The sequence below is a fragment of the Lygodium microphyllum genome, chromosome 1, assembly GCF_053477565.2.
Source record: "Lygodium microphyllum isolate KBCC chromosome 1, Lygodium_microphyllum_v1.1.10, whole genome shotgun sequence".
Classification (NCBI taxonomy): Eukaryota; Viridiplantae; Streptophyta; class Polypodiopsida; order Schizaeales; family Lygodiaceae; genus Lygodium; species Lygodium microphyllum.
In genome coordinates this window covers 101,267,886-101,295,065 of record NC_141135.1, presented here as the reverse complement: position 1 = coordinate 101,295,065, position 27,180 = coordinate 101,267,886, and the positions used below count along the sequence as shown (strand labels likewise).

At 45.0% G+C, this 27,180-nt stretch overlaps 1 protein-coding gene across 6 annotated transcripts in view; it reads right to left on the bottom strand.

Annotated features, from left to right (window-relative positions):
• Positions 1-27,180, bottom strand: part of LOC148041463 (uncharacterized) — an 82,223-nt gene that overhangs the window by 7,451 nt on the left and 47,592 nt on the right. For 3 of the 6 annotated variants that reach the window (XM_087688307.1, XM_087688280.1, XM_087688316.1), the window contains 2 exons: positions 20,273-20,505; positions 20,045-20,194 (listed from right to left, as the gene is read on the bottom strand). In XM_087688307.1, the coding sequence (XP_087544433.1) occupies positions 20,045-20,194; positions 20,273-20,400 (278 nt within the window). In that variant the 5' untranslated portion in view covers positions 20,401-20,505. Of the gene's footprint in view, positions 1-20,044; positions 20,195-20,272; positions 20,506-23,437; positions 23,690-27,180 lie in introns of all 6 variants that reach the window. The other 3 variants (XM_087688297.1, XM_087688290.1, XM_087688273.1) reach the window with 3 other exon arrangements.

The following is a 27,180-nucleotide window of genomic DNA, read 5'->3' as shown; positions in this document are numbered from 1 at the left end:
GTCCCGCCAAAGTGCTCTTTGCTCCCAGCTGTGCTGCCTGGCCTGTATGGCTACCTCTTGGCAAATTCTGCTCGACTCGGCTAGGACCTCTGCAACCTCCTCTACAATCCGGTCCCTCCTGCCCCACTCTCTAGTCCAAATATGCTCTATCTATCTCGTCACCTCCTATCTAGGAGTCCACCTCTGGGAGTCCATCCGCGATCTCCACCGAGAACCTGCTGTGTGCCCTAATCTCCGTAGGGGCATAGACATTGAGGACTCCAAGGCACAAGTCCCCAATATCCAATCTGATCCATAGAACCCTCCCTGCCACTATCATCCCATGGTCTCATACACGGGTGGTGAGATTCGGGCCAATAGAGGTGCATACGCCTCCACTCCTACTGTGGGCACCTATGGCGTACTCCTAGTATGTGTACGAGCTGCCCGGAAGTACCTTTCCTACCCGCTGAGCTTGGGTGGGAATGAGCTTGTGCTCCTATAGAAGTAAGATGTCGATTTGTCCGGCAAGGGCAGGCTGCAACTCTTGCCGAACAATCAACTTCCTAGAACCATGTGCCCCACTGTAGTGGAGACTATTCACATTCCAAGATGCAAGGTGTAGGCTCATGGGGAAACCTCTGATTGACCGAACATGCATCTATTTGGTATTGAGGCTGCTGATAAAGAGGAAGAACTATGGGGTATACAAGTACGTCTTGCCACCGGTCTGCAGGGCGAACGGAACACTGGTAGAAATGGGCCGCCTATGCCAGGGGCCACTTGATCACATCCCACAGAGCTCGCCACTATGGAGGGGCTCGAAAAATAATGCTCAAGTGTGGAACCTTGGCACTAGCCCACCAGTTGATGTCCATCATGCAACCAGGCCACTGTTGTGCAAATAGTGCTAATCCTTCATCTCCCATCCACTTGGAGGTGTGGTCTGCCACCTGACTCTTCAACTCCTCTATTTGTGTCGTCGTCTAGTCCTTTGAGTGAGAGGACTGAAGGAAAAAAGCGTAGTTTGGTCCATCTAGTGGTCCTAGTAGATGGACCTTGCCCCTCCTTGACTTACAAACCATGAAGATCCCCACCTCAAGAGGTAGTGGAAACTCTCCGCGCTTCGCAACTCTCAGGTAGGACCATGGGCCACTGTAGAAGAACTCCTCTGGCAACAGTTGTGTCTGTCTCGGAAAGTGTGATGGGCAGCAAGGACAGATGAGCTAGTGGCTATGTAGGAGAGAGAGCACTGCTGGCACGAGGAGGATGTAGACATGTGTGGCTCATCACCACCTGTGGGAGGAGGGGGGGTGGGTCTAGGGGGGATCACCTGAACCGGGTGCGGATTTGGGGGGGTGCTCGGCAAGCGAGGTGGTGGTGGGGAAGAGGGGGGTCGAGGGATGGAGGGATGGTTGGAGGTATGTATTGGGTGTGGGGAGGGGCTGGTGGCCCTCACAGAGGGATCTGTGGACCAGGGTCAATTGGGGGGGGGGGGGGGGGGGGGGGGGGGAAGCTATGGGATCTCAGGTGAGGTGGTCTGTGATACAGGAGATGGATGTGGGGGATTGCGGTCCTGTCGGGTGGAGCGGGCAAAGGGGGACTGTGGAGTGCTCTGCCGAGGGGGCGTTGCTCGCCCTCCTGCTTCCTGCTGACGAGGCTAGGTTTGAGGAGCTGTCTACGGCCCCCCTTGCCGCCTCTCTCTTTGTCGTTTGTCGACCTATGTAAAGCCGTCAGCATCCACTTGTGGGCCTGTCAACGGAGCCGCCTTGGCCCCGAAACGCGTACAATCTGCCGCCTAATGCCCAAAGTCATGGCAACGCAAGCACTACCCTGGTTGCCCAGTCACAATGACCTACTGCCTAAAGGAGTGACCTCCAGCCTCAATCTCCAAAAACTTTGGTATGCTTTTTGTGTCTTTCACAGCCACTTGTACATTAGGGACTCCTACAGCTGTCACTGCATCCGCAAAGGAAGTAGAAAGAACTATACCAAATAGCCATCCAAAGTCCTCCACTAACTGGCGATACTCTACTGCCAGTCCAGGGAAAAGTAGGGTGACTGGGTGTCTGAGAAAACTGTTGTGGAGTGCAAATGACTCCACTCTGAAGCCGCTATATTAGGGAACCATGTAGATGACCCCCTTCATGGAGGCATAGGGCGAGCTCTCCACTAACTCACGGGCTGCCTCCGCAAAGGTGAGTCAAACCATGAAAATCCCTCGGCCCATGAGGACTGCCTCCCTGATTTGCGTTGTACCAATGCGCAGCGTGGAGAGGAGCCAATCCCGCAGCTAGGCCCTCGATGAGGAGTGTCCAACAACCTGACCAAAGATCGCTGTTTCTTTCAGCTCTAACTCTGTGGCCCGGGCCCAGACGGCCAAGAGCTATTCCTCAGAAAGGATGATGCACAAGGTGTTTGATTGGGGGGCACTCGTAGAATGCACCGGTGTCTGACCAAAGGTTTCCATTGCACGTCCCTACTGAGAACGTGCCAATCACACTGCTAAACTGCCGAGGGGAGGAAATTGTTGCTTGCAGATAGAGGGAGCAACGCAGGGGGAGGGGATGTCGGTGGCAAGGGGGGGGGGGGGGGGGGGGGGGGGGGGGGATGATGGGAAGGAAAACAACGGGTGGCAGGCCCGGAGCAGTGAACAAAAGCCGCAAGGTGAGGGAAGACAGTGCGTGGGCGGGGGGTTGCAACGCAAAGGGGTTGTTGGCGGGGGAAACCACAAGGCGAGGGGCGGGGGGCATGAAGCAGCGCTGGGGGGGCAGCTTGGAGACACTAGTGTCTGGTGGGGGGGGAGAGGTGTAGCGCAACACGAAAGGGACAGGCGGGCGAAACAGATGGGTTGCGGGAGGCGCGGTGGCTAGTCGACATTGACCGGCGGAAAAGGCGGGGCAGAGAGTGGGGTGCACACGAGACAGGACAGCGGTGACGAGCAACGAGCGATTCTAAGTCACAAATACATCATGTATACAAGTCTCTCAAGGCGGTCTGGGGGGGATGGGAGCAAGAAGCCATGGAGGGGGGGTATATTGCCATCTGGGATTGCCTGCCTGCATCATGAAAAACGAGTCCTGGCCACCCTAGGTGCACAGGAAGTGAAAACGGAGCTCTTAACGAGCTCAAGACTCGCCCTGCACCTAGTCCCACCGGCCGCAGAGAGAGTGGATGATGGAAGTCCAAAGCTCTACCAAAGTCGCCTACTAAAAGGCTCTCCCCGCCAAAAGCCTCTTGATAGTATGTCTTCTAGATGTGCCATCCAGTAAGACTCCCTACGATCTCCCATACCTCAGAGCGGTTTGCTGTGGGCTCCAATACTTACCTAGCAGCTGGGTAAAGCCTCCCAGCCTGGTTGTATACTCCAAGAACCTAAGTGGCTTCTTGGTGACCGCAATGACCGGCCATAGCCACTCTCCAAGGTCCCACTTCAGCTCATCAAGTGGCCTACTCTCCCATATCTAGAGGTGCCACTCCCAAAACTTCTCCCAGAACACACAAGGGTCCAGACGCTAGGTCTTCTCCTCCAGACCAACGACACAAATTCTCCTCCAAGGAAGGACAACGATCTCCTCATCCTGGTGCCCTCTGTCAAGGACCAAATGTCCCCCCTCCCACTGTCTTCCCACAGGGAGCGCCGCCCACTCTACCTGTCACCTGTAGGGGGATACTTGCCGATGAAAATCTAGCGGCCCATACCTCGCCAGGCTCTACCGGCTCTCATATCAAGGGGTCAAGCCACTCAGGTATCGCTACATCAATCTCCCTTCTCCTCAACTCAACTCCTCTCTGACAACCTGATGCCTGCTGCAATGTCTCCTGATTCACCATCTTGTACACCTCCCGCCATGTCCTGATGATACATAGAACCTATCCAGCCGCTCCAGCAAAATTCCACCCAACCGCCTATATCCCCAAGAGAAGTCCAGCGACCTCTCCCTCCTGTGGAAAGATGGGTCTCTCCAAGCATCCCTGCTCCTAGTACGAGGAGAAAGACCTCCCATGCCTCCTGCTCCTCCCTTTACCATACCCTAGTAATTTCTACCTTTGCCCTATTGGTCTTCTAAGGCCTCCAGGTTGTTAAAGTCTCCTCCAACCATCCAAGAGTCCACCTCTAGGAGTCCTATTGTGATCTCCACCCAGAACCCATTGCGTGCCCTAACCTCAGTATGGGCATAGACATTGAGGACTCCAAGGCACGAGTCCCCAATATCCAATCTGATCCATATAACCCTCCCTGCCACAATCGTTTCGTGATCACATACACGGGCGATGAGGCCTAGGCCAATAGAGGTACATACGCCGCGTACTCCCAGTAACTGTGTGAGCTGCCTGGAAATACCTTCCCTACCCGATGGGCCTGGGCGCAAGGGCAAGCTACAATTCCTGTCAAATAATCAACTTCCTCAAACCTGTCACCAGGTGGGGATACTTTTTTACAGTTGCTTTTCTTATTTAGTAATATAAATTATTATTTTTTTCTTTTGTTGCTATTGCTTCTTACCCCCAGAGTTCTCTTGGAATAAGCCAGGATCTTTGCATGGCCAAAAGAGGCAGCCATTGGGACAAATAGGACTAATGGTTTGTTTGAGCCTTAGGACCGGTTTCATATTGAATGGGCACTGAAGAATAGAATGCCAGTGGTATGGGACTGTGTGCTTAGCCACTGGAGATGGTACAGGACAATGAGCCTGACCAAGACAGAAGATGCACATGTGAGAATGCTCGCGGAATAAAAGTCACCATAACTGAGCCATGTTATACTTTTTGATGTAGTCATAATGATAAAAGTTGCTCAAAACAACTTGAGGAATGCAAGGGTCACCATCCCTAAAATTTAGGGAGTTACTATTTTTGGACCCCAGAATCTATTCACGTCATTATCTTCATTTTTGCACGAGGATTAATTCCGTGATCAATGCTATATCACCAGACGGTGATACTTTTTACATTTTCTTTTCTTATTTACTTATATAAATATTTTATTTTTCTTTTCTTTTGTTGTTGTTGCTTCTTACCCCCAGAGTTCTCTTGAAATAAGCTGGGATCTTTGCATGGCCAGAAGAGGCAACCATTGGGACAAATTGGACTAATGGTTTGTTTGAGCCTTAGGACCGGTTCCATATTGAATGGGCACTGAAGAATAGAATGCTAGTGGTTTGGGACTGTGTGCTTAGCCACTGGAGATGGTGCAGGACAATGAGCCTGGCCAAGACAAGATGCACATGTGAGAATACTCATGGAATAAAAGTCACCGTAACTGAGCCACATTACACTTTTTGATGTGGTCACAATGATAAAAGTTGCTCAGAACAACTTGAGGAATACAAGGGTCACCATCCCTAAAATTTAGAGAGTTACTATTTTTGAACCCCAGAATCTGTTCGTGTCATTATCTTCGTTTTTGCACAAGGATTAATTCTTTGGTCTGTGCCAAGGTCAATTTTTGCACAGATCATGGAGAATTTTAGACCAAAAGGTTTAAACGGGAAAATTGTTACATGTATGCCATGTGGCACAAATTCCCAAAAGAGAGAGAGAGAGTATTTTAAAAAAACGTAATAGGCATAAGGGGCAGATGGGAGAATGAAGTTTTGAGGAGCTGAGAGCAAATTGCTGCAAGAAAATCAACCATGGAGAGTACTTCTACGTCTCTGACTCAAGTACGGAGGTAGAGCTTGCTCCCTCTAATCAACTCTCTCTCTATTCTCAGAGGAAATGCTTTGCATGATAGGCTGATTCCATCGAAGGTACAATTCTGTGTTTTCTCTGAAATTCTGCACATGAATCATTGAGTATTGGTCACAAAAAATGTAGGACATGCTGAACAGTAAGAACAGTGAATTCTACACATGTTGGACAGTAAGAACAGTGAATTCTACACATGTTGGACAGTAAGAACAGTGAATTCAAGACATGCTGGACAATAAGAACAGTGAATTCAAAGATCTGCAGACTGCAATTCTGCACAAGAATCATTGAGTTTTGGTCACAGAAAATGCTTTCCTAAAAGGAATGTTGATCTAGACATCATGTACTATTCTTATGCAGCTGGGATTTACTCAGAAGAGATGAAAACCAACTGTTTACAGGTTATGTATTTTGGAACATTATCATTTTTTTGTAATTTTCCATCTTTTAATTGATAAAGAAATACCGAGAGGGGTGCCAGTCTTCGGGGTCAATCTGGTGTTGAGCGAGGGAGTGAGGTCTCTACTTATGTGTGTGTGTAAAGACCAGGTGTTAATTGAAGGAACTACCGCTTTATGCGAGTCATAGACCAGTTTCAAAACCACGTGCCCCACTGTAGTGGAGGCTATTCACATTCTAGGATGTAAGATGTAAACTCATAGAGAAACCTGTGACTGACCGAACAAGCATCTGTTCAGTGTCAAAGCTGCTGATAAAGAAGAATAGCTATGGGGCATGTGGATACGCTTTGCTGTAGGCATGGACGGTGAACTCCATTCCCCCATGGTGGCCCTCGAGCGGGACCATGGGGGTGATAGATGCTCCAGGTGGTACCACCAGGGCATCTATCAGCCAGGCTGAGAGGCATGACTCTGTACACTCGTAGAAACGGCCCGCATGTGCCAAGGGCCACTCGATCACATCCATCAGTGCTCTCCACTGTGGAGAGGCTTGAAAGATAATGCTCAAATGTGAGACCTCGACACCAGCCCACTAGTTAATGTCCATCATGCAACCAGGCCATTGCTAGGAAAAGAGTGCTAGTTCTCCTTCTCCCATCCATTGGGAGATGTGGTCTGCCACCTGACTCTTCACCTCCTCCTCTATATATGTCATCATCCAGTCTCCTAAGTGAGAGGTCTGAAGAAAGAAAGCATAGTTTGGTCCATCCGGTGGTGCTAGTAAATGGACCTTGCCGCTCCTCGACTTGCGTACCACGAAGATCCCCCACCTCTAAAGGTAGTGGAAACCCTCCACGCTTTGCAACTCTCAAATAGGACCACGAACCATTGCGAAAGAACTCTTGTGGTAGCAGTTGTGCTTGTCTTGGGAAAGTGTGATGGGCGGCAGGGACAAATGAGCTAGTGGCTGTGTAGGGGGGGGGGGGGGGGGTGGGGGTTGCTGCTAGGCTGCTAGTGAGTGGAGGATGTAGGCGTATGGGGCTCATCACCTCTTGTGGGAAAGGGAGGGATGGGCCAGGGGAGAGGAGGGGGGATCACCTGTACTAGGTGAGGATCAGAAAAACTGATTGGTGGGGGAGATGGTGGAAAGGAGGAAGATCAAGGGATGGTAGGGTGGTCGGAGGTACGAGGTGGGTGTGGGGGGGGGAGGGGTATATGGGGGCCGTGGAATCTCAGGTGAGGTAGCCTGTGACGCCTCCATGTGTGGTGGATGTGGAGGCCTGTGGTCCTACCGGGTGGAACGAGCAACGGGGGGCTGCGGGGGGCTCTACCGGAGGGCCGACGCTCGCCCTCTTGCTCCATGTTGCCATGGTTGTGTCTAGGGGGCTCTGACTGCGTCCCCCCTTGCTGTCTCCCTCTCTATCATCTCTGGACCCGTGTAAAACCGTCAACATTCACCTACGGGCCTATCAGCGGAGCCGTCTTGGCTCCGAAGTGCGTGCAATCTGCTGCCTCATGCCCAAAGTCATAGCAACGCAAGCATTGCCTTGGCTGCCTAGTCATAATAACCTGCTGCCTGAAGAGTGTCCGTTTGCCTCAATCTCCAAAAACTTTGGTATATTCTTTGTATCTTTCACTACCACCCGTACCTTTGAGACTCCTGCGGCTATCACTGTATCCATGAAGGAGGTAGGAAGAACTATACCGAAGAGCCGTCCAAAATCCTCCACTAACTGGCGATACTCTACCGCTCGTCCGAGGAGAAGTAAGTTGACCGGATGTCTAAGAAACCTGTTATGGAGCACGAATGCCAACACTCTGAAGCCACTGCACTAGGGACCATGTAAATGACCCCCTTCGCATGGAGACATAGAGTGAGCTATCCACTAGCTCACGAGCTGCGTCCGCAGAGGTGAGTCGAACCATGAAGATCCCTTGACCTATGAGAACTGCCTCCACGATCTGCGATGTGCCAATGCGCAGCATGGAGTGAAGCCAATCCCAAAGCTGGGCCCTAGATGGAAAATGTCTTACAACCTGACCAAAGATCGCTATTTCTTTCAGCTCCAGCTCTGTGGCACGAATGGCTAAGAGCTATTCCTCAGAGAGGACGATGCGGAAGGTGTTTGACTGGGGGGCACTCGTAGAATGCAGTGGCGTTTGACCAGAGGTTTCCATTGCACATTCTTGCTAAGAACCTACCAATCATGCTACTGTGCTACTGGAGGGGGAAAAGTTGCTGCAAAGGGAGGGAGCAACTAGAGGGAGGGGGCGGGATTGTCCGCCGATGGCGAGGAGGAAATGTTGTTTTCTGACGGTGGGAGAGGTGCTGGACACCATGGATGGCCGGCTCACAACGGGCATAGCGTGGATGGTAGGTTTTCCGGATAGGGCCGAGGCCGCAGGGTGGAGGCGGCGCGGGCAGTGCGGGAGGAGGGGGGTCAGGGCGGGGGAGAGTTAGCGCAGGGGGGACAGTAAGCAGGGGTGGATAAGGCAGGGCAACGCGGCGGGGGGAGGGGACATGTTCGCAGCACGGGGGAGCAACGCTCCACTCATCTTCCCCTTTGTGATTTTGGCTTTTGCAAGGAGCTTTTAGATCAAGGCCAAGGCTTCTTACTAATACCATGTGAAGAAATACTCCGAACACAAAAAATGCAAGACTATTGTACAACAAAGCACAAACTAAACACTGAACACAATTAGGGTTAGGGTAACTCAGAGACAATGAACATAATGAATGAATGAAGTAAATGACTAGTGACTATACAATGCTCATGCAACAAACAAACCATGCAAGGAATGAATATTGAACTTCGAACTCTCATGTCTCAAGGAAGGCAGAGATATTGAGCTAGAGAGTGTGTCGCACTCCTAAACAGATCCGGAAATGTAAACAACAACCTCCCAATGTGTCAAACACCAGCAAACGCAACTGAGATAGTCGGATCTAATGCCAAACAGGCAAAAGAGAGTTAAGTATCCAACAAATGCAGCTGTCAAGAGAGAGAAGACAACAAACGCAAACTGCAGCGACAATGGCAACAACTAGAGGACAGAGAAAATCAGTAAATGCAGCAGCTGGAGGAGAGTCACAATGGCTGGGCAGCAGCTGGAACCTAAAAACGCAGCTGTAGGCTGACATGGCAGGTTGTACAATAGCTTGGAGTGATCGGCAACAGGCCGCTTGGCTGATACCAATAAACAGACGGCTGGAAACAATCAAGAACATTGTGGAATGGCTGGACAGCAAGCATCTAATGATGGAGAGTGATGATGGGCAGCTCCAATGGCTGGGCTGATCACCACTGGTTGGACAATTGCTAGCAGCAGCTCTCTCCTCCTCTCGTAACCTCCACAACTTTGGGATGAGGTTCCACCAGCCTCTGATAGCATTTCCCTCACTTGCATGGACAAGTTTTGCTAGTGGCACCCTTCTAAATGCATTTTTCAACAATTTTTAGTGCAATCAAATTTATTTTCAGAATATTAATTCTGAAAATTGATTTAAGTATTAATTCTTTCTTAGAAAATTAATAATACCAACTAGCCAACAATTACATTGGCTAGGCCAATTTGTCATCCAAGTATTCCTGAGCATTTATTAGCCCCTAAACTAGCATTAATTAATTAATGCCCTATTTCTAATGTCACCAAGCTAATTAATGCATAGTTTCTAATGTCAACAAGCTTATAAAATTTATTGTCACTAGGTACTACGTAGCACCTGTAGGCTGTTGTGTACAACTTATTACAACTTTTGCCTTTGACGCCCACTAAAATCTCAGGGTCCTTGGCCCAACATTGTAAAATAACTAACTTGCACATCATATGTGCATATCACAAGTGCATATATGATTAACACTTAAATCAAACGCTAAGCAAAGCACAAAATTTCATGTCCCTCTGATGACAAACCACCCCCTTGAAATCCTTGTAATCACCTTCAATTGCACTACAATTTTTCAAAAGCATCTATCGCCACTACTAGAAATACATGTTGGCATCATAGTCAAATAACATATACACCTATTGCTTAACCATGCTCATGCCCTCTACATGTCTAAAATTCCAGTCACTAATTATGATTCACACACACAAATCATAACTACTGTTAGAATCATAAGGGGTGCATCCACATGCCAAAACCCAATACTGTTCTCATTATTAAGGCAAAGTAATGCATAAGCTGAGCATAACCAATGCCTCGTAGCAATGGTGTGCCACATGGTACTCATGTAGAGCATATATCAGCTGCAAACCACATGTAACTCATGCAAATGTATTTCTCTTGTATATTACATACCATCCATGTGTCCCATACATGCCTTGCAAATGTACCCTACATCACATCCATATGTACATTCCATGTATTTTATACATGTTAGTGACCTTACGAATGTATAGTTTCAAAGCCTAGGTGCAAACTATACACATACACATACCAATTGCAATGGACTACTGCATTGAATAGTGATGGCAATGGTAAAAATACTATCAACATACACTACCCTAGATGTAAACAAAGTACATCCAAGATCCACTACATAACTGAGCTGTCCATCACTAGGGGAGTGGAGGTGCAACCTCTCGGTATACGCACTTCAGTGCGAGGGCGGCCCTGCCTACAAGCCCACAGGTGGATGCGGACGGTTTTACACGAGTAGAGAGACGACAAAGAGGGAGACGACAGGGGGGACCACAGGGAACTCCTCAAACAGCCACGGTAGGGTGATGGAGAGCGAGCGTCCCCCCCTCCTCGCCTTGCCCGACAAGTCCACAGATCTCCACATCCACCCCCCACAGAGGCGTCTCAGGCCGCCTCACTTGAGGGCCCATAGCTCCCATCCCTAGCCCCTCCACCCCCCGGCCCCTCCCCCGACCCTAGCATACACCCCCCCTCCTCCAGAGACATGGCGTTCCCCCCCCCCCCCCCTATCGCCCTCGTAGCTCCACGCTCCCTCCCTTGATATCTACCCAGTTCAGGCGACCCCTCCCCCACCTATCCCCGTCCCCCCCCAACAGGAGAAGACCGTCCGGGGGAACAAGTGCGAGAGAAGACCGTTCGGGGCCCTTGGAAACCCAAATGGGGTCAAGGGGAGCCTAGGAAGCGAGTGAGTGTAAAAATAGTATAACTCACCTTAAGGAGACGGCTGGCGGGAGAGACACGGGGAGTGAGAAGTTTAGCCAGCACTTCCTAGACGTGGCTGGGGGGAGAAACAGAGAACAGTCTCTCGTGCTTTATGACTGATAATAGAGGGAGGCACTTAGCAGAAATCTCCGGCATCAAATATTGACGGGCATCTAATACTACTAAACAGAGAACCGTCTGTCGTGCTTTATGACTGATAATAGAGAGGGGCACATAGTAGAAATCTCCCGCATTAAATATTGACGGGCATCTAATCCTCAATTTCATGGGGAGGAAAAGGATAGAAATAAAGATACTATCTTTAATTTCCTCCAAAAATGGGAAGATTTGCATAAATTAAAGAATACTCCACCACATCTTTAGGCGCTGGAGGCTAGTTTAACCTTGGGGTCAAAGGCATATAAATGGTGGAGAACTTTAAAAGAGGCAAATAAAATACTTGAAACTTGGGCTCAATTTGAATCGGTCTTTTTGAAAGAATTCCTTCCTGAAAATGAAATGGAAAGAAATTGGGAAGATTGGGATTTTGTCAGACAAAAGGGAAGACCTTTGCTGACATATCTCGAGGAGTATCGTGAGATAATTCTTAAATTGGAAGGAATAGATGAATTTCAAAAGACAAGGGGATTTATAAGGGGACTAGATAAGGCCTGTAAAAAGGAAGTGAAAAGGAGTTTACCCAAGATGCTTGAAGAGGCAATTAAATTTGCATTAATCAATGAAGATAATACGCGTCCGGGTGCACTCACTAGTCTCATTGATACGGAGCCCAAGATTAAAGAAATTTGAAGCCTCAAAATTTGTAGAAAAATTTAAAAGGAAAATGTCATTTCTTAAGGGTAAGAAACAACCCTTTGAAAAGAAACAATATGTAAGGCCAAAGTTAAGTCAAGATGACTTTGATAAGGCTAAAAAAGAAAGGCTGTGTTTCAATTGTCTATCCCCTAACCATGCTGCCTGGAATTGCCCTCAAAGGAAATAGATGGAAGATAAAGGAAAGAATAAGGACAAGGGCAAGGGAAAAGACAAACAAATCCATGTAGTGTAGACCCTAGAATTAAAGGGGCATGAAAAGTATAAATCTTTAGAGGTCTTGCACAAGGATGTACAACATAGGTGTTGTATGTCAACTTCTATGTGGCAGTCTACTTTCAGGCCACATGATTTAGTTAGAGTGCATGGATTGATAGCTGGAAAGAGAGTTAGAGTCATGATTGATGACTCTACCACCCACAACTTCATAAATTATGCACTTGTCAAAAAATTGAAACTTCCCCAACAAAAAAGTGGGCATCAATATGTTGTTCGTATGATACAAGGTCAGGATAATAAAATATGGGATACAATGGTATCCAATTTGGGAATCGAGATCCAAGGGTATAAAGATAAACTTGATTTCCAAATTATAAATATGGAAAGAGCCGATATTGCATTAGAAAGGGAGTAGCTATGGGGATTAGAACCATCCTTAAAGCGTAGTTATCATCATAATACATTGGAATTTGAAAGGGATGGTAAGACTTTTGTGATTCAAGGTGAACATGAAGTATCTGATAACCCTTTGATGTGTTCCATTGAAGTTCAAAAGCTGATAAAGAAGGAAGCTTGTGAGGTATATATGTTATGGTCTTTTCCTGTACAGGACACTTTTACTTTTTGTAATATAAAGCAACAATTTTCTTATGTTTGTGAGTTGAATGTAAATAATGAATTAAGTAGTTTGTTAGATGAATTTAAAGATGTGTTTCCTTCTGATTTACCAAGTGGCCTTCCACCAGATAGGGGTGATGTAAATCACCCAATTGATATAGATAGGGATATACACCCTATTTCTAGACCACCTTATAAGCTAAGTGAAATAGAGCACCAAGAAGTCGAAAGACAAATTAAGGATTACCTTGATAAAGGATTTATACAACTCAACAATTCACCTTGGGCTTCGCTAATTTTATTGGTAAAGAAAAAAGATGGTTCTATGCAACTTTGTGTTGATTATAGAGCACTTAATAAAATAACAGTGAAGAATAAATTTTCTATGTCGAGAATGGAAGATCTTTTTGATCAATTACAAGGGGTAAAATTCTTCACAAAGATTGACTTAAGATCAAGCTATCACCAAGTAAGAATTAAGGCAGAGGATGTTCCTAAGACAACATTTCGTACTAGATATGAGCATTATGATTTTTAGGTGATGCCTTTTAGCCTCACTAATGCACCAGCTACTTTTATGAAGCTGATGAAGTGTGTTACGGCCATATCTAGGACACTTTGTAGTAGTCTTCTTGGATGATATCTTGATCTTTAGTAAATCAAGATAAGAACATTTGGAACACTTATGATTAGTATTCCAATTGTTAAGAATACATTCCCTTTATGCGAAGAAAACTAAATGTGAATTCTTCGCACAAGAGGTCAAATATTTGGGGCATATTATCTCGAAAGAGGGAATCAAGATGGATCCAGAAAAAGTAAGGGCAATTATTGAATGGCCATCTCCAAGGAACCTAGAAGAGCTGCAGATCTTCCTAGGTTTATCTGGATTTTATCGTAGATTCATTCGAGATTATGCCAAGATAGTTGTTTCAATGACGGACCAACTTAAAGGGAAAGGGAAGAGCTTTAATTGGGGAACAGACCAAAATGATAGTTTTCAAAAACTCAAGGTAGCTATTGCTACAGCTCCAGTACTATTAATTGTGGATCCCAATAAACCATTTGTGATACGGCAGTAGGCACGGTCTTATTACAAAAAGGTCGGCCAGTTGCTTTTGAAAGCAAGAAATTAGACTGTGCCAAACGAAATTATTCTATTTATGAGAGGGAGCTGTATGCAACAGTACATGCAATGAAGAAATGAGGCACTATTTGTACGGTGCCAAACTTTTGATCTTGTCGGATCATGAAAGCATTAAGTGGCTTAACGACCAACCGGATCTATAAGGGCGTAAAGCCAAATGGGCCAAACTCCTCCAAGAGTTCGACTATGAGATAAGGTATAGAAAAGGAAAGTACAATATAGTGGCTGATGCACTTAGCAAAATGCCCATCATAAATGAATTGAGTTTTACTAAGTTCACTTCCGATTCACTTGAATCCTTAAAAGGGAAATTCCAGGTTGATCTGGCATATTCCAACATATGGGAAGCAATAGAAAACGGGGATCCAAATGGAAGACCCTCCACTGAGGAAGGAATATCTGAGGATGTTCAATAAGGAAATGGAGCATCAAGGGTTGCTCAAATGGGATTCAAGTGGAAGAATTTTACCATTGATAATAGTTATTTACTCTACAAGGGTAGGGTATGTGTCCCGAAAGATGAAGAAATAAGGTGCCAGATACTCTTTGAGTGTCATAATACCCCTAGTGCGGGACATCCAGGAGTTAATAAGACTTATAGTCTTATTAAAAGGCAGTTCTATTGACCTGGAATGAATAAGGACATCCTTGACTATGTGGTCAAATGTAATAAATGCCAGGTTAATAAAGTTGAAAGATTGAAAATGGGAGGACTTCTCCACCCATTAGAGATTTCTTCGGGAAAATGGGAGAGTATCTCCATGGAATTTATTGTCGCATTACCCAGGACATAGAGGGGGACACGACTCTGTGTGGGTAATTGTGGATAGGTTAACCAAAATGGCTAGGTTTATTCCAACTTCAACTGATGTTAAAACACCAGAATTGGCTAGATTGTTCGTAGAAAACATATACCGATTGTATGGCCTTCTGACAAATATAGTTTCTGCTCGGGATAGAAAATTTGATAGTCAATTTTGGCGTGCTGTATTTAGAAAGTTGGATACTAAACTTAGCATGAGTACGGCGGACCATCTGCAAACTGATGGGCAAACTGAAAGGGTTAACCAAATCCTTGAAGATATGCTCAGGGCATATGTAAGTAAAAGGCAAACTAATTGGAAAGAGTATCTATCAATAGCAGAGTTTGCATATAATAGTACCAATCACTCTTCCACTGGATATAGTTCATTTATGCTAATGTATGGGTTTCAGCCCAGAGCTCCTCATACAGTAGGACTGCATAAGGAAAAGGTTCAGGCAGCCAAGGACTTTTTGGAGGATATGAATAACATGTTAAAATTTGCTCAAGTAAATATTAAGAAAGCTCAAAATGGAGCTAGAGCTTATACAGATCCTCATCGAAGAGACATCTCCTTTGAAGAAGGGGAATCGGTCTATCTTAAGGTGCTTGAACAAACTAAAACCATGAAAATGGGATAATGTCCAAAGCTTTCACGTAGGTATTGTGGTCCTTTCATCACAATACTTAAAAGGGTGGGAGAACATGCTTACAAGCTCCAACTACCTGCTGGTAGTAAAACACATCCAGTTTTTCATGTAAGTAAGCTAAGAAAGAAGCTGGGTGATATGGATAATCTAATCTTAAATGATAATATTGAGGAGCTATTAGATGACCAATCTAATCCACATGAACCGGAAAGAATTTTACATGTTCGTAGCAAACGAACAAGGAATACTGTTTATCAAGAATATTTGGTTAAATGGAAAGATTGTTCGGAAGAAAGCTCAACATGAAAGTGAGTAAGTACTTTAAGGAAAAGGTTTCCCAATTTACAACTGGACCTTCCAAGTATCGTTTTCGAGGACGAAACTGATTCTTAAGGGGGAGGAAATGTTACATTTATGGTGTAATATTTTGGGGAATAAGTGCGAGAGAAGACCATCCGGGGGCATTGGGCACTCGAATGGGGTCAAGGGGAGCCTAGGAAGTGAGTGAGTGCAAAAATAGTATAACTCTTCTTAAGGAGACGGCTGGCGGGAGAGACACGGGCAGTGAGAAGTCTAGCCAGCACTTCCTAGACGTGACTGGGCTTTCATGAGGATGGATATTGGCATTTATAGTAAAATGTACCCTCGGCAAGAAAGTGGAATTGTCAGTGCCAGGTCTCAAGAACGGTTGTCATTCTTGTTAGGGAATGCATTGTTTGAATTTGTCTATGGAAATACTTAAAAACTGCTATAGCCTTTGCTTCTCTCTAAACCATCATTGGGGGAGTATTGCCATGGACTTCATTACAGGTATACCAATGACTCAAAATAGAATAATGGCAAGTGGACCACACTGATGGTGACACATTATTCTTGTGAATAACAATATTGGTATATTTGAACTTTTGTTTCCTCAAAATCATAATGGGTGATAGAATGTGTGTCAGACTAAAATGCTTAGGCTCTATGTTTTGCCTAAAACAGGTGTGGATGGTAAGGATTCTTGGACCGCCATTTTAATTTGGAAAGCTCTGTTTTAGAATGTGATAGCCAAGCTGCATTTTTCTTCTTTGTATCACCCTTTGCTTGATGGACAAGGTGAAAACACAATTTTACCGATTTAACTCTTTTGAGAAATTATTATCATGCTTTAAAAGACACATTGGGAAGGGTTATTTTTCCGAACCTTTCCTTAACAGAGAAGTTTTTATCAAAACCTCCTCAATGATGATTGTTACTAAGGTAAAAACAGTGAATAGATCTATAAATATAAGCACAGAGAATATGGATCTCCCAGACTGGCCCTGTAAAGGGAGAACATTTGGTATAAGGGTCTAACAAAAACAAGTAAGCTGAAAATGCGTGTGTGCTGACCCTGCTGTTGCATGCATCAGTTGGGCGAGCTTCTCCTTGCAGCCCTAAGGTGACGCTGCCTGACTTTAGCCTTTGCCTCCTCAGTCCTGCCACCTATGCCTGCCCTCAGCCTTTCACTGTGCCACCTGTGCCTGTCTTTGCCCCTCCTTGCAGCTGCACCTCCTCTCCTGTCCTTCACACCTGCCAGCTGCAGCTCCCCCCTTTCCTGCTTCGTGCCTTCTACCACCTTGTGCTCCACCAGCCCTTTGCTCACTGCTCACCACCTGCCAGCTCCCCCACTTGCCCGCTTCCTGCCCCTTGCCAGCACCGCCTGGCTGGAATTTTGCTGCTCTACTTGCCGGCCAGCCTCCATCCCCGGACCCCTTTTGTCTTACCTTCACCTTCACCAACAGTGGACACCACACCCCTTACATTGGCACTCTTCCAAACTGTGGCCTCAGCCCTCCTTGATCCTTCCCTTCAAGCAACATCCCAAGATTGACAATGTTTAGAGACACAAGAAACTCCGCAACAGCTAGATGAAGGAGAAAAGTCAATCCGTGAGTTAATGGGTGGTCTCTCTTCTGGCTCAGGGGGTTCTAGTGCAGCCCCCATAGCTTCCATGGTTGATGCTTTCTCATGAATCAAGTTGATCCGAATGTAGTGTTGGACATCATAGATAGAGTGATGGCCTTTGAGGCATATTTTTTGGTGTGCTAATTGGTAGGTGATTGACCACTAGTGTGCTGATTGAAGGACATGGAATAGGCATTGTTGAGTAAAAATGCATTACAAACTTAAACCATTCAATTAGCTCTTTAAAATAGCCCCAAAACATGCTATTATGAAACTTTCATTAAAATGACAACTTTCCTAGAGAGTGTTCTTATTCCATAAGCCAAAGGCCCAAACCCGAATTCGGGAGGATCCACATATATAAATAGAAGGCTGCTCTTCCACTCGGTCCCATCCTATTCTTGCATTTTCTCCATCAGCTGGTGCCATCCTCCTAGTGCTATCTACACTCCTCCATTGGCAGATACCTCAGTTCATGGTGCTACCAGCTCGTGTCCAGCTCCAGGTGAGCTGTCTACACTGCCCTAATTGCTGCATTTGCTTCTTGTGACTCCTCTACAGCCTATCACATCATGTTTTGGGCATCAGACACTTTGCAGTAGTTGCCAACTTACCAAGGGCAGTAAAAAGCTGCATTTTGCAGTCACAGTAGCCGCTTGCATCATCATCTTCATCCTCAGCTTGCTGCCCACTGTCTTGAGCTCCCACCACCACTTTCAGCTTGATCCAAACACACATTTGTGTTTGCAGCTGCTGTGTGCTTACCGAGGCTGCTTGCTGTGTTTTGAGAGCCCTTAGGGTACTTTGGTGGTGGTTCAGTTTTCCAAGCAATAGCTGGTAATGCTTCAGCCATGGGAATGCAATGACCAAATGTATTTGATATGCAGCCACCTGTGCAGAGTTTTGCAAGGCCCAATACACAATGTATTGAAGTATGGAAAGTGGAGTGCAAACTTCCATGTATGGTAATGTTGGCATGATGCCTATGGCACAAATTTGCATATTCAGTAATACATTTGCTAACTTGGGTGTGTTTGGAACTTACGGTATCAATGCTTGTCATACAAAGGCTCTATATAGTGTTTTTGGTCATGAGGGAAATGCAGCCAATGTACCATTTTGGGCAGCAATGTGAAAGTTGCAAGGATTTGTGTGATCCAAAGGGAAAAACGCCTAGAATCTAATGCAGGTTTTGGGGCATGAAGAGTTAGGGGTAAAGTTTCCATGTGCTTTTTGGTAAAGGTGAATATTGTTTCACCTATGATAGATGCAAATGGATGGAGGAGGGTGACTTGGCAAACCATCCTTAGTGAGGTAGTTTACCTTTAGTATTTTTATTAGAGCCGATTTGCCAAGTATAGTACCCGCCCACCCCAATCTCTGAGAACTGTGGGATATTTTTGACCTCTTTCACTGCCACCCGTACCTTTGGGACTCCAACTGCTGTCAATTTATCCACGAAAAATGAGGGAAGGACAGTGCCGAAGAGCCGTCCAAAGTCTTCCACTGATACTCTATCGCCAGGCTAGGGAAAAGAAGGGTGAACGGGTGCCAAAGAAACCTGTTGTGGAGTGCAAATGCCTCCACTGTACAAGGGACCATGTATATGACCCCCTTCGTGGATGCATATGGTGAGCTGGCAGGTAACTCACGAGCTGCGTCTATCGAACTGAGCCAAACCATGAAGATCCCTTGGCCCATTAGGACCACCTCCACGATCTGCATTGTGCCGATGCGCAACGTGGAGTGAAGCCAATCCCGAAGTTGGGCCTTGGTTGGGGAATGTCCTACTACCTAACCATAAATCGTTGTTTCCTTTAGCTCCAGCTCCTTAGCTTGGACGGCTAAGACCTGCTCCTCAGAGAGGACAACGCGCAAGGTGTTTGATTGGGGGGGCACTCGCTGAGTGCGGCGACGTCTGACCAGAGGTTTCCATTGTGCGTCCCTTCTGAGAAAACTATCAATCACATCGCGGTGCTACCTCAGGGGGGAAAGTTGCTGCAGATAGAGGGAACAACTGGAGGGTGGGGGGAAACAATGGCAAGGGGAGGGAAGCTGCTGTTTTTGGCAATTGGGCGGGGTGGGGGGGTGGTGGGTGGGTGGATATGACGGTAGCAAACACAGCGAGCTGTCGGGGCGAACTATCAAGGGTGGGGGCGAAAGATGGACAGGCGGGGAGGGCGTGATCTATCAGGGCGGGATATGGCCGCCGGGTTGGGGGGGGGACTCACCATGGGGGGGAGAGCTGTCAAACTGGTGCGATCAGACGGAGCGGGGGCAGCTTGCGACGTGACGGGCATGAGCTCTTTCTCTATCAGTTAAAGCAAGAAACTATATATCATTTTTAAAGCTTTTTGCACCCTACCTTTGTATTTTCTCTCAAAAGAAAACCCTCGATCCAGTCAAGCATGGAGGTCAGTCATCCACTGCTGCCTATTCAGCTGCTGATCACACTATGAGGACAACAGATTTCTTGATGATACACCCAGTTTAGTAACAGCTTAAGGGCAACTCCTATGTAATATTCAAGACAAAAGAACTCGTACCTATGGCAAGGAGTAAAAGGAAAAACTTCTACAGATAAGCCTACAAATACAATTCTCCTTGCAAACTGTGTACACCATACAAAATGGTGATACTTACCCTAAAAAAAGCACAGCTCCCTCTCCAGCTTGTGCTAAAGCAATGACCCTTGCTGCAGCATACTCCTCAGATTTGGAGCCTAATCCATCAAATCCAAATTCTTGTACAGTATTCTTGAGTTGCCTCATATCTGCTACACAAGAAAAGAGGCTACTTGATGGGGACATAACATTGGCATGCAATAACATCTCGCAAAACAATGAGTAAAGTCCTGAATACTCTCATTACCTGACAAATTCTTGTCTGTTTCTATAGATAAGGGTATCAAAGAACTTAAAAGTATATGCCTTCTTCCCATGGAGGAGCTTTTGTTCTTTGTTTTGTATAGATCCGATCTTCTCTCTCTTAATGTGCATGTATTTGGACACATCATTAAGGAGAAATGGCCACCACAATAACCCAAGCTTTTTCTTTTTTGAGAGTTTGTATCAACAGTTGTAAGTGTGAAACTTGGTACGAATCTGCAGGTTTAATACAACATCAACTGCATAGTCACACCTTTGCCATGCTTGAATTTTTAAATAAGATAAACCTGACAAGCTAGATAAACATTGAAAACACAAGTTAAACCCTCAAACAAACCTATAATCTGCAACATGGACACAACAATCAACCTTTTTTTTCAAAGAAAAATATCATGTTACACAAAGATGTCAAATGAGCTGGATTAGATAAAAGGGCACTATCTTATACCTAGCAACAGACCTTCACAACCATGGTGGGATGTAGTTTACTCGAAGACTTGCTGTCCACAGTGGGCCTCATGGCCCAGGCAGCGCAAAATTCTCAAAAACATCCTCCTGTTAATTGGAATCAACTCATCGCACCTCATGGTACTCCAGATATTAACTTGTAAAGTGATAGTAGAAGAAACGGTGCTGGTTGTATAGACTGCCATTGTTCACCGTTATGGATCATGGAGTGGGAGTCTCTAGCTTAAGTGTCTAAGGGTGTGGTTCATACCTAGAGGACGGACTTTGCATGTTGGATGGCAAACCATGGCTTCCGTCATAGGGGAAATTGGGCCCTATTGTGTATTTTCTCTCTATTATTTCTTAATCTTTTAGCTCATATAATTTCTTTTTTGTTATTATGAGGTTGTATAATTTTTGTTTTCAGATGTTAGGTTCGCCACATGTTCAAAAGTTTTTAGATTTTAGGTTCGCGAAGTCATCCACTTCACAACAAATGTTATGACAAGATGTTATTTATTTATTTATTTTGTGGATTCTCATTTGTCTATTCACAACATGATAGTGACTTGTTATGTGTAGCACTGCATGTGATACAGGTCGCATTGTGCCCGATGGATAGATGGCAAGAAATCGACCTGTTTGTGCTTCTTGTGAGAAGATTATTAGAGGAAGTTATTGTTGAGCTAAAATAAGTATTTTATGGTTAATTAGCCTCTTAACCAGCCCCAAAAATGCTTAGTTAATGAAAACTGTAAAATGGTGTGCAGTTCGAGAGAGTTTAAAATGGTGCACAGTACGAGGTCCCAAAACTTTCTATAAATAGCCAAGCTGCCCTCCATTTCAGTTTAATCGCGTTTTTACAAGTTTCAGGTGATCTAGCTTTGCTATCCACACCCCGTTCGCGGAGGTCATCTCAACAAGGCTGCCTGACATTACCTACATCCATCCGACACCTATTTCCAGCCTCCATCACGCAATCTACACTATTTTGCTGCATCTACTACATCTGCTGCATCATCTACAGCTGGCAACCTGCTCTACTACTGTGTTTGTGATCTGTGGCTGTAGTACGGACTACCATGTCATTATACTTGTGTTTTTATTGCCATCATCTTACCACATCATCATACCTATGTTTTTTCTGCCATCAGCCTGCCATGTCATCATCAGCCTGTTGCAATTGCAGTTTTCTCTCTCCTTTGCCTGTCCACGCTAACACTGATCCAACATCACCCTTGCTGCATTTACTGATGTCAAACATCTTGGAGGCTGTCTTGCTGCGTTTCAGGATCTGTCAAGAGTACGACATACTCTCCCACTCATTACCTCTACCTCAGTCCTCAAGACACAAGAGTTTGCATTACAATTTTTATTCCCTAAACGATTTGTTTGCTGCATGAGCATTGTATATTCAGCATTCATTCATTCATTCAGATCTTCATTGTGTTCATTGTCTTTGAGTTACCCTAACCGTAACTATGTTCTATTGAGTTTATGCTTTGTCATACACTCTCATTTATGTTTCTGCGACAGGGTATTCCTCCACATGGTATCAGAGCAAGCCTCTCTTCCATGAAACCTTGGCCTTTGATTTGAAAGCCCTTCACAAGCAGCAAGAACAACAAGAGGGCAAGATGACTTCAAATACATCTTTACCACATCATCATAATGCTCTCAAGCCTAGCATATTGAGACACAAGACGGAGTGGACCTCACAACTTGCTCCTCCTACTTCCAACATGGCTGAAGAGCTCTCAAACTACCATGGAATCAATAGACCATACAAGATCTCACGAGCTAAATACAATCTCATCCTCATATATCGAGCTCAACAATAGATTGAAGGCGAATTTGAGTTTTCCCCTTTAGATTCGGTACATCAATCTAATGATTTTTTAGGAAGGACGGAAGCTCCTCTAAGGATTGATCACCATGACGTGGAAACTGGCATGAAGTACAGACCATTTTCCTCTCTACTGCAATCATCTCCAACTCTACCTCTTTCATGTTTCCCATACAATTCTTCACCTTCATTCACTCCTATGTCAAGTACGTATATCAATACTTCTCAATCTTTTGAATTTACTTCCTCTTTTCCACGAGATATTGATGAATCCAATGCTCAGGATGAAGAAACTCTTCATAACAAGTATTGGTTCATAAGCCCCGAAGAGGATAGATTTTTTCATTTGAACTCAAGAAAAGGTAAGCAAAAGTTGCAAGATTCACTTGTGAGTGCTTCTTCATCTTTTCCTTCAACTTTTACATTTCATCGTCAATTTGATTTGGTTGAACCATCTTTTTCTTCATTTGCATTTAATGGACAAAAGGAACCTAACTCATTTCCCACTACTATACAAAATGACAAATTCATTTAATATCCCAACCATCCCACCCACCAGTTTCACAACACCTTGCTTTCAACTTCCATTAAGTGCACCTTTCATGTCTTCACACATCAAACCAGGGGATCCTCCCAAGGAGGTCAGTCATAAATATATGTATGCATCACGTGGATTCAACATAAGGGATTTTTAAAATACAATTTTTACACATTTTTTACATACAAAAAGGTCCCATATAAAGCAGTTACTTACAAATTAAATAGAAAAGGGTTACATTTTATTAAAGGAAAATTCACAAATAAGGATATTTATAAATAGACCTTGAATGTACATGATATAGAGGATATACATACAGTGAACTACCCAAGGGGATCCTTCACCTTTAGACGTGCCCTTTAGAACCTCATCTTTTCCTCAGCCGAGTGGTATCTCCATGATCGAAATTTATCCTTCCAACCATACACTTTTGGCTTATTCACACCGCACGGCTTGAAAAATGCCACCTAGCCATCACCAAGTGTGGATCAATTGGTACCACAGTTTGCCTGCATGGCATTACCTAGTGGGCCTTCTGTTCTTTATGCTATACCGTTGCTCATAGTTGTCTGAAACGAAAGATACAATATAGTATAGTACGATAAAATACGGTACTAAATGGTACCTTGTGATTTTATGAGGTACAGTATGATATTAGTACGAAAAAAAATTAACATGATTTTTTAAAAAACCATAAATCATTAAATGATAGAATACATGTTTAAAGGGAAAATAGCCATTTCATTACAAAATAAGATAAATACATGAGGGTGACCATCGCGGCCGCATGGGCTGCACAAAACATATAATACAACTACAATCTAGTGTATCATAGTGGCATCATGCATGTAGATACAATGATAGTAGATACAAAAAAGAGAGAGACCAATGAATCTATGATGAGCATCACTATCATCATTATCATCATCAGAACCATCTGAGTGCTCATCAAGAGAGTCTGAAGATGACTCCTCAGCATCGAACGATAAGACATACTCATACTCATCCTCACTGATGAGGTTACCATCATCATCAAATGATGGCTCCCTAGGTGGCAACTATGTAGGCAAGGGGGAGATATCATCATGAGGCACAAGATGTGATCTACTAGAGCCCCGCCTTACATATGTCTATAGGCCACTCGAATCACCCCTCGATGTTGGAAGGCGTCGAATGACCATGCCCCTGCTACCACCTACTTGAACTCCTCGCCCATGAGCACACTGAGTATGAGTATCACGAGTATCTACTGCTATAAGCTCTCTATAGAGCTCTGCAAAAATCATCTCCTCCTCGTTCACCTCCTAATGTACACTTGGAAGAGTATCGCCTGTCAACTTGAATGTATCAACATTCATCTACACAATGCATATAAGATTGTAAATGGTTAAGTCTAAATTGTAACGTATAACTTCAAAGTTCAAAGTTTAAAACAACAAATTTTAAATTTTACAGTTAAGTGTTTAAACTTTACCTGCTTCGAACTATCCATGCTCATCATAGCCCTCATCATGCATAAGTTAGTGTGGCAATAGACTAGCCACTCTAACTATCGTGTGCTAAGCCGATTGCAAATCTTCGTGTGAATGGGAGAATAGGCACTCAAGTTTCTCTCACATGTACCTGAAGAGCAATCTTGGGCAAGGACCCTCACGGCTAAGGGCTGAAGGGTCTCCCATGCATATCCAAAGTTTTACCACCAAAATAAAGGCTTCACAAGTGACTCTCTCCTCCAATAAGTGGAAGAAGCAAAAGCCACATACCCTCTTTGATCTGCATAGCATCCTAGCTCCTCCAACACTGCATTGTGGTCATCCATAGGGACGGTATAAGTCAAATAAGCAAGCTGGTCCGAACGAGGCTCTCTATCATCCATGACCACCGGCGACTTGTAGGCTAGATGTACCAATGCAGTAAAACCATGAATGGACTTATGTATCCATATCCATCTCCTCTCTGCTATCTCTAAAACATGTGCACGTTGTGTCTCTGTGATCACTGTACAAGCACATGTCTCCACCAATGCCGCTCTAAACAAGTGAACGAGAAGGCCCATGGTGGACCCCTCGTAATCACTCATACATAACAGCCTATAAAAGAGAGTCACAACAATGACAACGGCATAAACTTTCTACCAAAACTACTCGTTGAGGCACAAGCGTTGTATGGCTTTGGCCTCCTCTATCTCATGCTCATCCCATTCATTCCATAGAGTGGACATCACTGTCTAGCACAAGGTAGTAAACCGCACCTCATAAAGGCACTCCAGCAATAACCACATGTAAGCAAAGAGAGTTGAAGAAGACTTCTTCAACTCCAGTGTGCTATGCTCATGATACATCGCAAGCATCTTTACCTTTACCATGAAGAAGGTGACAACTGATGTAGCTTTGCGGACCACCCACTTGAGCTTCCCAATGTCCTTCATGAGCAAATCCAAACAATGACTTGCACATGGAGTCCACACAATTGTGGAAAACTTGGCCTCAAGCAAACGGCCCATGCGCCAACAATTCGATGCATTGTTGGTAACAACTTGCACCACATTCAAGGGGCCCACCTACAACCATAATTTACAAATTACAAGTATACTAACAATACTTGGAGGTTAGAGAGAGAAAGAGAGAGTTAAGCCTTTCGAGTTTCAACTTTCAAGATTCAAGAATGAAGAGAGATGGAGGTTGTTGCCCAAGGGGAAAGAGAGAATCGAGATAGATATTAGAGAGAAATTAGAATAGGGAGATAGGTAGTTCTGCATAAATCAATTATCATAATGAAAGGAAGTGAAACAAATTTCAAAGGCAATGTATACCTCGATGATAGCTTGCCAAATGTGACAGTAGATAAATGCGCCTGTCGTTTTCCTCCCCCTCTTGCCGGTATCTACAACCCGCAAAAAGTAAGTGCCGAGTGGACATGAGAAGAGTATGTTGATGATGCCTCGTTTCTTACGATCACTCCATCCGTCGGTAAGAATGGAGCAACCATATTTTATCCATGCAGCCCGAATAGGATCAAGGGCTCTATCAATCCTCTCCTTCTCTTCATCAATCTTTTTCATCCTCGTGTCGTTATATATGACACCAGCTCATCCTTCACATGGACCCACATTGACAATGGCTTTTACCATCTTCTCCATTGCTCTTGCTTCAGGACATTGAATGCAAGATTGCACTCAATCACCATGTGCGCAATTTCAATGTCCGCAAGTCATTGCCTTTCTTTAAGAAAGGCAACCAATCCGCACACATGACTAGGAGCTTGAGAAAGAGAGGATTCTCTCTCCGGTGCCGCATGAGCCTCCACTCTTTGCCTTTTACCGGAGCCCGATGCGGATGCGGATGCGGATGTCGAGCCCCCACCACCAATGGTAGAGGCCTCTCCCGCATCGGTTAAAGATATGCCCACATTCGATGCTTCCTTGTTAGTAGGCATAGGAGTTGGTGCTGATAAGCCACTTCCTCCTGCTCTTGTGGACCCCCCTCTCATCTTGGCAAGAATCTCCTCCGCGATGTTTTGAGGGATCTCCTTACATCGAGTAACTTGCCTCCCCGTCTTAGAAAGATGTTGGAGAAGCCGAGTTGCACCACTTATATAGCGCTTCCAGCAATACTTGCATGTCCAATGGTGGGATTTGGACTTCTTTGTGTCCCTTTCCACATGGATCACGTGCAAATTGAAGGCCTTGTGCTTCTCATAAGTCATGGTGCCGATGACAAATGGAGAGGCCCAGGGGAGAGTGAGAGAGAGAGAGGGAGAGGGAGAATGAGATACTTGAGTCTTGACTCTTGAAACTTGAAAGTTGAAAGAGAGGGAGAGGCCAGAGGGTTGGGGTAAAGTTGAAAGAGTAAGAGTAAGAAAGACGGGATAGGAAATAAGAATGCCAAATGCTTTGATAGGGTACGGGAAAGAGGGGATGGGAGATGAGAGTGACAAATCACAAATCAATTCAAAATCCAAGAGAGAGAGAGATGAGAATGGCAAATGCTTGCTGAATTGATGTGGAAGCATGGAGGAGAGGAGCACCTTTTGTAGATGAGAGAAGGGTCAAACAATCAAA